Raw genomic sequence first — 11,025 nt, 5'->3', positions numbered from 1 at the left:
ACTTGTCATGCAGTTTCAGTGTCTAGTAACAAACCTCTAAACTTTAAAATTCTGTTTCACAACTTCCAAATACTAATGACACATTTTAAAAGACTGGTAGCCACTTTAAACTACATATAGCAGTACCACAGTACATAATCATCAAGTAAATGTGCATATACACCAAAGATTCTCAAGTCTAGTTTTGGAGCTCACCCTCGAAGTCTCCAAAGATTTCAGTATATACTAGTATATGTAAAACAAAGTTATTAGCATAATTTTTAAAAATAGAATTTTACATGGATTGGGAGAAATATCAAATATCTGAATACTCTATCTCTAGTGAAAACTGTCAGGCATCAATCTATATGTTTCATGTCAAAATGTGATTGACTTGAGATGGCATAAAGGACAAGTTATATTTTTCTCTTAAGATTAAGAATGCAAAATGAAACCATCAGAAATTAAAACAAAAACAAATGAGCATTTTAGAATAGTTTTTTCAGTAACTTCAAATTCTGATAAAATACAGTATATTTAAAAAATTAAATATATGAATTTTGTTTACTGCTATCAGGAATTTAAAAAAAACAATTTCCATTTCTTTTTGTCCATATTCAGTAAATAATAAGATTAAACTCATTTTTTCATATTTGGGCTAATAGCTCTAGGGTATTTCTTAAAAAAAAATAATGTAATCAGAAATTTAAAAATGTTCTCATAGTTCAAAGTAACAAAACTATAATTGAAAGCACTAATGATGATCTTCCCTAAACCTACATTTTAAGGTTTCCCTTAATGAGTGTGTCTCAATAAATTTTTTTTAGTTGTTGTTAACACCTCCATCTACCCCAAACACACCCACAGACTTTATTAAATTCAAGAAAATATCCTAAAATGTTGGTCACAATACCAGAAATGACCAGACTAAAAATAAAATAAATGCTGATAAAAATGGCCTTCCTTATAGTCTCAACTATTTTTGTTATACATATGTGCATTTTGAAATTCATTTTTAACAAAAAATGACTTTTAAAATATATATTTTGAGTCTCAAAGTTAATTCAAAAGAAATGTATGATGTTTCATTTGAAAATAATAGTTTCAGCAGATATATGCAAGATTCCTATATGAGTTGTAAATCTGTCATCAAAACCATCACATTTTAAGAATTTAAAAGGGGAATTCAAGCAAGGTAGGGGATTTTTTTTCCTGCATTAAGCAATTGATCAAAAGATATTACTTTCACATGTAAAAATAATTTACACTAAAAAACTCATGTGCAAAGTCTGATACTCTATCAAAATAACAAGAACAAAATGAGCAATGAAAAAATAGCAAAAGCCATTACAAAAAATATTTAATTCCTATTTAAATTGCTGTGTTCACAGATTAAAAATGTTTACCAATTAACTATATCACACATATTGTAGAATATTTTAAGCTATAATATAGAAAGATAACATGGGATATTTGAAATTCGAGCTGCACTTATCAAAATAGTTTTAACCTGAGCCTCAGACGTCTTCAGAAATGTAGTTGGCAATAATATATGATAAAGCAGTTATTTAGTTTAATTCAAGGTTATTCTTTGAATTACTTCTCCTTAAATATTTATGTAAAATTATATTTATTCCATTTTGGAGTTTTTTGGATACAAGGGAATATATGAATTTAAAAAGCTGTTGTCTTTCCCCCTGCTTTACAAGCACATAAAGATGTCTTTCTTGTTCAAAATGCCTTAGAGTTCATCTTATTCTCATATTTCAAGTTACTTTAGAAATGCAAAGGGTCAAAAAATTATCATAGATACTTGAATCATTCCCATGAAATATATGACACACACCGAGGAATTTAATACAAATTCACTAAAGAATATCAAATTAATCATGTCCTCCTATAAATATTTATTTAGTGTTTAGAAGTTGCAGTTTTCAGTACTATTAACAGAAAATACATAACAAAAGCTTCCTAACAAGTGAAAAAAAAATAATTATAAATGCTGGAAAAATTGGCCTCATTAACATATTTACAGACTAACTTAATACATACTCCATTGGAAATTAATTATATGACATTTATACAAGCATTAACATTTTCAAATCACTCTGAGTAGTGAGCACTTCAGTTCTTTACTGTCTGCACCCAAAGATGAAAGTCACCTGTTTCTCAGGACAACACTGACAAGAATCAGAAATGGTCAATCTGAGATACTGTCGATACTTTGTTCTGTTCCTTCATCGAAAGATGTGTCTGTTGAGTACGTGTCCTTATACTTCTTTTTCTCTTTACTCTGATCTTCCTGCAGCTTTAGAATTATGTTTCGAATTTCTTCTCTTTTTGTTCTCATTCTTGGGGGAGAGAACCAGTTTGCCAAATTCATAGGTAGTTCAAAATTGATGATTGGATTCTGAAAATAAAGATGTTAGATGCATATTAGAAAATTATAAGGAATAACAGTTTAAGTTAAAACACAAAAGCTTTCCAACATTAAAAATTAAAAATCAACAACTCAGTTATTATGTATTCAGTCATTATCTATCAACATGCCAGGCATTCTGCTCAGCACAGGAGATAGATAGCTTCTGCCAACAGATGGTCGTCTAGATCAGGGGTCAGCAGATGGCAGCTAGTGGGCCAAATTCTGCTTACTGCCCGTTTTGTAAATAAAGCCTTGTTGGAACACAGTTACACTAACTCATTTACATGTTGTCTGTATATGCTTTCTTGCCACAACAGAATTGAATAGGAACAGACACTGTATAGCTGCAAAGCCTAAAATATTACTTAATATCTGGCCCTTTATAAAAAGGCTTGTTGACTCTAGACAGACAGACAACAATTAAAATAATGAATATGACAAATATTGTGACAGGTAGAATCAGATAGTCCTATACATATGTGGGGGCTAAACACAATTCCAAAAAGAAGTAATATTTAAGCTAAGACCCGAAGTTAAATGGAGTTAGCCAAATAAGAAATGATAGAAGCAGTAGGAAAGAACATTTCAGGTAAAGAACTATGTATCATGGTCTAGAGATGAGAAAGAACATGACACAATATGAGAAACTGAATGACACTCAGGTGGCTGGTATGAAGAATGCTAGAGTGAGAATGGTAGGAAATGAGGTTAGGAGGTTGGACAGGAGTTGGATCATGTAGGCCACATGAATTTTCTTTAATCCAAGAGCAACAGGAAGCCATTATGAGATTTAATGTAACATGACTAGATTTGGGTTTCTGGAAAACAACTGTGAAAAACAGAAGGTAGGAGGCAGTAGTTTAGAATAATGATGCTAGTATACTGAACTTCAAAAGTGGCATCAGAAATAAAGAACTGAACATATTTAACATGAAGTGATAACATTTATGGTACACTGAATAGTGAATTAAGAAAAAGGAGTCAATATAACTGGAAAGAATATCCAAGAGAAATATGCATGAGTGTTATTGCATCTCTTAAGATAAAGGAAGAAAGTGTTATGAGGAGGGGAATGGTCAATGTCAAATGGTGCTTAGAGGTCATGAACAAATTCAATATAAGAATGAGGATGAAGCCAGACTACAGAGATTTGAGAAGCAGAATTTGTGGAAATGAAGATAGTGAATATAAATACATCTCCAGAAATATATCTGTGAAGAGGAAAAAAGAGAGTGAAAGGGGCAATGCACATCATGGGAGAGATTTCTTAAGGTAGAAAGAGCCAGGGGGAAGGGGAGTTGATTAGTGATGAGGAATGAGTTCACAAGGCTTAGATGTGATGAAATATATAACCTTTTTATGTCTTAAAAATTCTCCAATTTGGAAGTTTTTGCTCCTTGGAATAATTTTTGAAATGATAGTTTTTCAAACTCTTCAAAATATTTACTTACCATTATTTTATAATAACATAAGACCCCAAATAGTATTTTACTATTTATTATCTCATATCCAACAATTTGAAACCCACCTCAAAAAAGCTCTCTACATACTGCAATACGTATACACCACAATCACTGAAGTTATTTTGTTGGGGTACTTTTGGATTAGAGCCTTTCATAACATCTTTGGAAAAACTTCTTTTGCTTCCTTTTTTAACTTCCCATTCCACCTCTAAATACCTGCAACAATAAATATGTAGTAAGAATATGCATATATATAGTTCTTTATTTCTAACAGAATACAAAGTACGAGGTGCAGTTCTGAACTTACTCTCTCAGAATTTTTACAACATTTGATCGAGAAGGGCCTCTGAGTGAGTCCATCAGTAGGATACAAGGTCTGCATGGTAGAAAGGACCAAATGTTAACACCTTATAATGTTAAAAGAGCATAAAGAGATGTGCATTAGCAATACAATTTAAAACCTTCAATATTCCCTTTGCATGCCTAAAAGTTAGGGAGGGTGGTGGGAATAAACCTTATAGACATACATACCCTAATAATACTTAAATAGCCATGGCTATGTTAAATAGCAAATAATAAAGTAGTAATTTAGCCATATTTTAGTTGTCAATATATTTCAATAAAGTTCCATAGTAGGTTTCTAAAAATACTTCAAAATTTAATAGGAAGTCATAACCATTCTGAAAATTTGAATACCTATATTCCACCAAAAGCAGAAGAAAATAATCACACTTGTAACTAAAACCTATTACAGGTAACAAAACAGGTAAAAGTCACATACAAGAATTAATTAAGAATCCAGTGATTCCACTTTGAACACTCACTATAAGCCTCAACCTTCAAAATTTTGTTATAAACCCAAGTAAAGGTAAGGAAGTCTAATGTAGTGCAAAGTGACCTTTAATGTTTAAAGGTCTAGTTCAGTGGTCGGCAAACTCATTATTCAACAGAGCCAAGTATCAACAGTACAACGATTGAAATTTCTTTTGAGAGCCAAATTTTTTAAACTTAAACTATATAGGTAGGTACATTGTTATTAATTTAATTAGGGTACTCCTAAGGCTTAGGAAGAGCCACACTCAGGGGTCAGAGAGCCGCATGTGGCACGCGAGCCGCAGTTTGCCGACCACGGGTCTAGGTTCTTCCTGGCTAAAATTTTGTGGAATTTGGAGATCTCTTCACTGTTCAAGGTCTCTATATTTTTCTTTATAAATGAGGTTTACTTTTCAAAAGCTGTTAATGGAGTTTTAACCAACATTTTCTACAAAGAAAAAAAAACAAAAGGTAAGAAAAAGAAGCCAAAAAAGATGAGGTCTACAAATAGGCAATACGTCACCACCTAAGAAGCTTGGAGCCCCTAGAGAGACCTCAGAATATAGTATTACTTCCGAAAACCAAAATGAACTCACTCTCATTTGGGGTAGAAATGTCTGTGTGTGCATGCATGCACACATAAAAAATGGAGGACTAAAATAATTATTCTTTCTCTCCATTTGATCCTTGGACATTGGGCATGATCCAGTTTTCCTCAATGAAACTGACAGCCATTGTGACTTTTGCTTAGTACTTGTTTAAATAAAACTGTCTAGCCCGGCTGGTGTAGTTCATTGGTTGAGCATCGACCTATGAATCAGGTCACGGTTTGATTCTGGGTCAGGGCACATGCCTGGATTGCAGGCTTGATCCCCATTGTGGGTGGGAGGCAGCCGATCAATGAGTCACTCTCATTATTGATGTTTCTATCTCTCTCTCCACCCCCATCCTTTCTGAAATCAATAAAAATATTTAAAAAACAAAACAAAAAACTGTGTAGTCATGTTATTTTATGAAGGTACATAAATAAAGATTTTCATGTAGTCAATGCTTACTGTTTACAGATAGTAGGCTTTAAATGCCACTGTCCTATTTCTGAATTGCAATTGTCATCGGTAAGGAATCCATCGTCACTACTGTCATCCTATAAGAGAGAGCCTGCTGTTAGTATTGAAAATATACAATCTAAATAACTAATAACCTACCAAAGTAGAACTACTGAGGATAGAAATCTTTTATAACAAATATGTCAAAAACATTTCTAGTCAGGTGATCTAACACAAAAATTGGGATGTCACTTGATTCCAATTATCTAATATCACAACACTGACGTTTTAATGAAAAGAAACTACAAATCAAAGGAATCTGAAAAGTTATTACATCATATGCTCAATCTAGAATACATTTTTAAAGACAATATATTACGACTGATTCTTCTCTGGTCAAATACCATTGCTCTGATTTTAGGTGTTTCTATAAAAATTAAGTTAGCTGGTTATTAAGATAACTGTTTCATAATAGGACATGAGTAACTTTTATTTATTACTCTTTTACATAAATTTTTTAAAAATCAGAAATATTTCAAGGGTTTTTGGAAACACTGTTCTCCTTAACAAAACCATATATCCACTTCATTTGAGAGAAGACAGCTTAATGACAGTGTCTTATTCTATAAATTATCTTGCATGTAAAACAAACAAAGCTTATTTTGTTCTATGAGAAAAGCTTTTGGCAACCTTACAAATAAAATAAGTGCTATGACCAAAGACGCATGAGTGCTCATTATACGCCTTATATATAACCCATATATATGTCTGTATATGTTTGAGAGAAAAACTATGTTTTATAGCCATATAGACCATTTAAACATCACAAAAATGGCTTTGTTCACAAGAGAAGAAAATTTGTGCAGTATAAAGCTATCTTCGCTACTAAATAAATTCAGCTTGTCCTAACTAAAAAAAGTTAAAGAATTAAAGAAATAGTATGCTATAGGATTTTTATAAACTTTTCTCTAGATATAAAGCCATTTTTAACTGAAATTATAAAATATTTTAAATAATATATTTTATTCTTGGTGTTAGTAAAGTTTATTGGAGCAAGTGAGACATTAAATAAATATCAGAGTAGACCTATGTTAGTTTTAACTAAGTATTATTTGCTCCTGCCATATATATTAAATTAGACCCCTCCAAAAATCACTGAAAATGTAGAAGAATATAATACAGTTTTAGTTTAATATAATCAAAATGTTAAACATTTATCTTCTGAATGTCAAGTTAGACCAAAGGTTAGATATAGCCCATAAACAATTTAAAAGAGGAAGAGAAAGGGTGGTAGGGGTGGTGGCTGTGTTGATTTGAAAAAATTTATTTTCTATTAAAATGGTGGGTATTTTTAGTTTCATCTACAATTGGGGGGTGAGGAGGGTGGCTCAAAACTAAAAGAAAACAGCACTAGCACATTTATCCTAGCAACCTCTGAACTGAAAACTTAATTTGTGTTTTAAAATGAAAACCAAGTCCAGATGCATGAGTTACTGGTTGAAGAAACTACCTGTAAGACTCCAAAGAAAAACACTTAATTAGATAAAACACCAGAACTTTTTGTCAAGTAAGTTTCACCTGGTTATCCTGATCTTCTGAAAAGTCAATGAATTCATCTTCAAGCAATCTACTAGCTTCAGCTGATTCATCACTATAGTTTAGTCTGATTTTGCTTAAACCATCTGTATTAATAAGAAACATTATATAATTTAAAAAGTCCATGCATATAACTTATAGTATATAGGCTATAAGATGTTAGGCAGGTAATCAATAAAGGATATAGTAATTAAGTATACAACATCTGCCTTAGCATGTAGTATCCAAATATAAAATAAATTACTTTTAATTAAACCCTGGATTGGCATGTCAATTCCAGAATTGTTTCTATTATTCAGACATTAAAAGTCATTAAAACTTAAAAACTAGACATCAATTATATGATTAAATATAAATATATAAATATATTTAAATACAAGTATGAATATATTATACCTACAGATGTATATAAATAAATATTTTTGTGCTAGGTGTGTCAGATATCTTTAACTAATAACAAAAGCGACAATAGTCAGAAAATAACCTAAATGACAGATATTATTCTAATAAGACAATTATTAAATGGTAGAACATGAAATGAAAAACTGTACATTTTAAACTAAAACTGTGAGAAAAACTGTACAATACAGGATAAAAAAAATAAACACGATTAAAATAGGCTTGCTTTTGGACAAATAAAAAGGAAAAGACAAAAACGAAAATAATCTTCATGTTAGAATAGTTACGGATGAGTCCCCCAACTCGGTATATGTTTCCTTCATGTCTGGTTATATTCATTTTTCAATAAAATAAAACAACACAAGCCTAATGTAGATGCTGGTAGTACAAAAATAACTGACTCATAAAAAATTTGAAATGAATACTTTTAAAGGTCTATTTCAAGAATCATCTTAAAAATCTATAATTTTGCTTAAAGAAGCTAATCACATAAAATGTTTCAAAGGAATATGATTTACATGAAAACTGAGTCAGGCACTTTAATACCAACTATACCAATATTGTTTATTGTAGAGCATAGTATTTCCAAGTTTTAAAAAGTGTAATTTTAAGATAGGGAAAAATTTAGTTTGGCATATGATTTTAGAATGGAATTAAGAATAGTAATCTAAGAAAGATGGAATGAGAAAACAGAGAAATAAAATGTGCTCCTAAAAGGACATGTATAAAAATCTAAATGTTGTAATCAAAAACACTACTTAAAATAACTAATAAAGCACTAGAGTAAATCCTTTAGCTATGCAAAGAATAACTTTTTATTTATTTTATTTTATTTTTTTAAATATATTTTATTGATTTTTTACAGAGAGGAAGGGGGAGGGATAGAGTTAGAAACATCAATGAGAGAGAAGCAATCGATCAGCTGTCTCCTGCACACCGCCTACTGGGGATGTGCCTGCAACCAAGGCACATGCCCTTGACCGGAATCAAACCTGGGACTCTTCAGTCCCCAGGCCGATGCTCTATCCAGTGAGCCAAACCGGCCAGGGCAAGAATAACTTTTTAAATTTATCTTTTTCATACACCTGTATTTTATGTTTGAAGCCAAAACAACTATATTTGAATAAAATTTATTCAAATCCTCAAGCAATTTAGAATTAGTTAATTACAATCAAGTTATTCTAGAGGTAAATTATTTATATCTACAAAACTGTCATATAACCAAATTAAACTGTATACGCATTTCAAATGGAACAATAATTTTAACTAGTGTAATCAATTCCTTCAACCATTTCATTCAGTAAACAAATGCTCTGATATAAAGTGAGAGGTGGCAACTCCATCAACTGTTCTCTCAATCAGTCCCAGTTCCTGAGAGCTTCATAGTGAGATCACTTGAAGATGTCTGAGTTTGAGTCTAAAGCAGCCGTGGGCAAACTACGGCCCGCAGGCTGAATCCGGCCCGTTTGAAATGAATAAAACTAAAAAAAAAAAAAGACCGTACCCTTTTATGTAATGATGTTTACTTTGAATTTATATTAGTTCACACAAACCTCCATCCATGCTTTTGTTCTGGCCCTCCGGTCCAGTTTAAGAACCCATTGTGGCCCTTGAGTCAAAAAGTTTGCCCACCCCTGGTCTAGAGATCAAACACACACATTTTTCATGTTCCATTCAAGACAACTATTTCATGTGGTGCCCAACGGAAAAAACAGCAAATGAAAGTAGAGATACCACATATTATTTTCCTACAGTTGACCTTAAAAGAACCTAATTCCTGTGAGAAGATATAATTCCACTTATTTACTATAGCATATTATCTGACATCAATAGACAACACTTATAACTGTATATATTTGATGCTTAATATTATATTAAAACTGTCTAAAATGCTTCATTAAGTCCTGCCAATATACTCCCAGTCCAAACAGAAATCAATTACTAAGATCTTAATCATGTCACAAAAATTTTTATAAGCTTTCTGTATCCTAATTTTTAGTGAAGTTTTCATTTTATATAGGATAGACTGCTTAACCATCCTCTCTGAGGTAGTAAGGTTACCTCTAGAGAAACTCTTCTTTAATGTGCTTCTTGGTGAATGATCCCTTTGAAGCATCGGATGAAAGCTATGGGACCTCATTCTTGAAAAATGCACACACCTACTGTAGAGCACCATTTTTTTTTCTCTTTTTTTAGAGCACCATTTTTTTTTCAAACTGTGGGGCACTACCACTATTAGATTAATTCAAGGGAATAGAAAATATCAGTGTATCGCACACAATAAAGGTAAATTAATTTCCTTTAAGATATTACACACATACTAAAAAAAAAAAAGCCAAAACAAATACCAAATGCACAAACTATAATAATAAAAAAATACTTAGAATAAACGAATATTGAAAGGCAAATTACGTAAAACAGATTATTCCTACTGCGGTCTCCACTAGCATTTGTGAGAATATTTACTCAACTTTAACTGCTACTACAACTTTAAAGACTGGAACATTAATTTGTAGTAGAAGGCCACTAGGAATTTCTGGAGTTTGTATATATGAAGCCCTAGGTTTTTGTCCCATTACTTGGTTTTTAAATCATGCACTTTAATTGATTTTTCATTTGAATTCACATTAAAATGGATGAAATTACTGATCAAAGGGGGAATTTAAAAAAATAGTTCAATGAAGAGATTCACATACCACTCCCCTTTTCTGCCTCTTATCTCCAAAAGGGCACATATATAAATACTCTAGTGCTATAATTAGCTTTATGCAGCTTAGTATGTCAAACTAAATAAAAAGTAAAAATATTTAAGACCTCAGCAATAGCTTTCTTCTGATTTACTAAAACTGGTAAAAGTACCAAGAGTATGCTCAGTATTCACAATTTTTGATAGGTTCTTTCTGAATTTACATACATTTTTCTACGCTTTATACTGACCTTTTTCCTCCAAAAAAATATATTAGGATCTATTCACAGTTTAGTAAGTTTACAAGGTATACACTATAGCACTGTATCGATTTAATGGAGTAGACTTTTTTACCTTGGGGATGGAGAGAAAATTATATAATCAACTTCACATGAAATTTAAGTATTTGAACAGAAACCTCAGATTTCCATAACAAGTGCTAGAAATATGTAACTTCCTTCCCCGCCTGGGTTGCAGGCGTTGTGAGGTTACACCCTGAACATCCCATTCTGGAGGGTGGAGAGCCGAGGGACCCAACACCAGAGACTGAGGGTGGGTCTTGGGGCTTGACCAAGGGGTAACGGCGAAGAACATTAGCTAGTGAGGCTGAGGAATTTCATG

At 31.9% G+C, this 11,025-nt stretch overlaps 1 protein-coding gene across 6 annotated transcripts in view; it reads right to left on the bottom strand.

The window, feature by feature from the left end:
- Nucleotides 1–1,857: 1,857 nt before the first annotated feature.
- Nucleotides 1,858–11,025, bottom strand: part of SENP6 (SUMO1/sentrin specific peptidase 6) — a 108,042-nt gene continuing 98,874 nt past the window's right edge. For all 6 annotated transcript variants that reach the window (XM_015569432.1, XM_015569431.1, XM_015569437.1 and 3 more), the window contains 5 exons: nucleotides 7,302–7,405; nucleotides 5,733–5,821; nucleotides 4,172–4,240; nucleotides 3,930–4,080; nucleotides 1,858–2,389 (listed from right to left, as the gene is read on the bottom strand). In XM_015569432.1, the coding sequence (XP_015424918.1) occupies nucleotides 2,180–2,389; nucleotides 3,930–4,080; nucleotides 4,172–4,240; nucleotides 5,733–5,821; nucleotides 7,302–7,405 (623 nt within the window). In that variant the 3' untranslated portion in view covers nucleotides 1,858–2,179. The remainder of the gene's footprint in view (nucleotides 2,390–3,929; nucleotides 4,081–4,171; nucleotides 4,241–5,732; nucleotides 5,822–7,301; nucleotides 7,406–11,025) is intronic.

The sequence above is a fragment of the Myotis davidii genome, unplaced genomic scaffold, assembly GCF_000327345.1.
Source record: "Myotis davidii unplaced genomic scaffold, ASM32734v1 scaffold104, whole genome shotgun sequence".
NCBI lineage: Eukaryota > Metazoa > Chordata > Mammalia > Chiroptera > Vespertilionidae > Myotis > Myotis davidii.
This window is presented reverse-complemented; position numbering and strand designations above follow the sequence as displayed.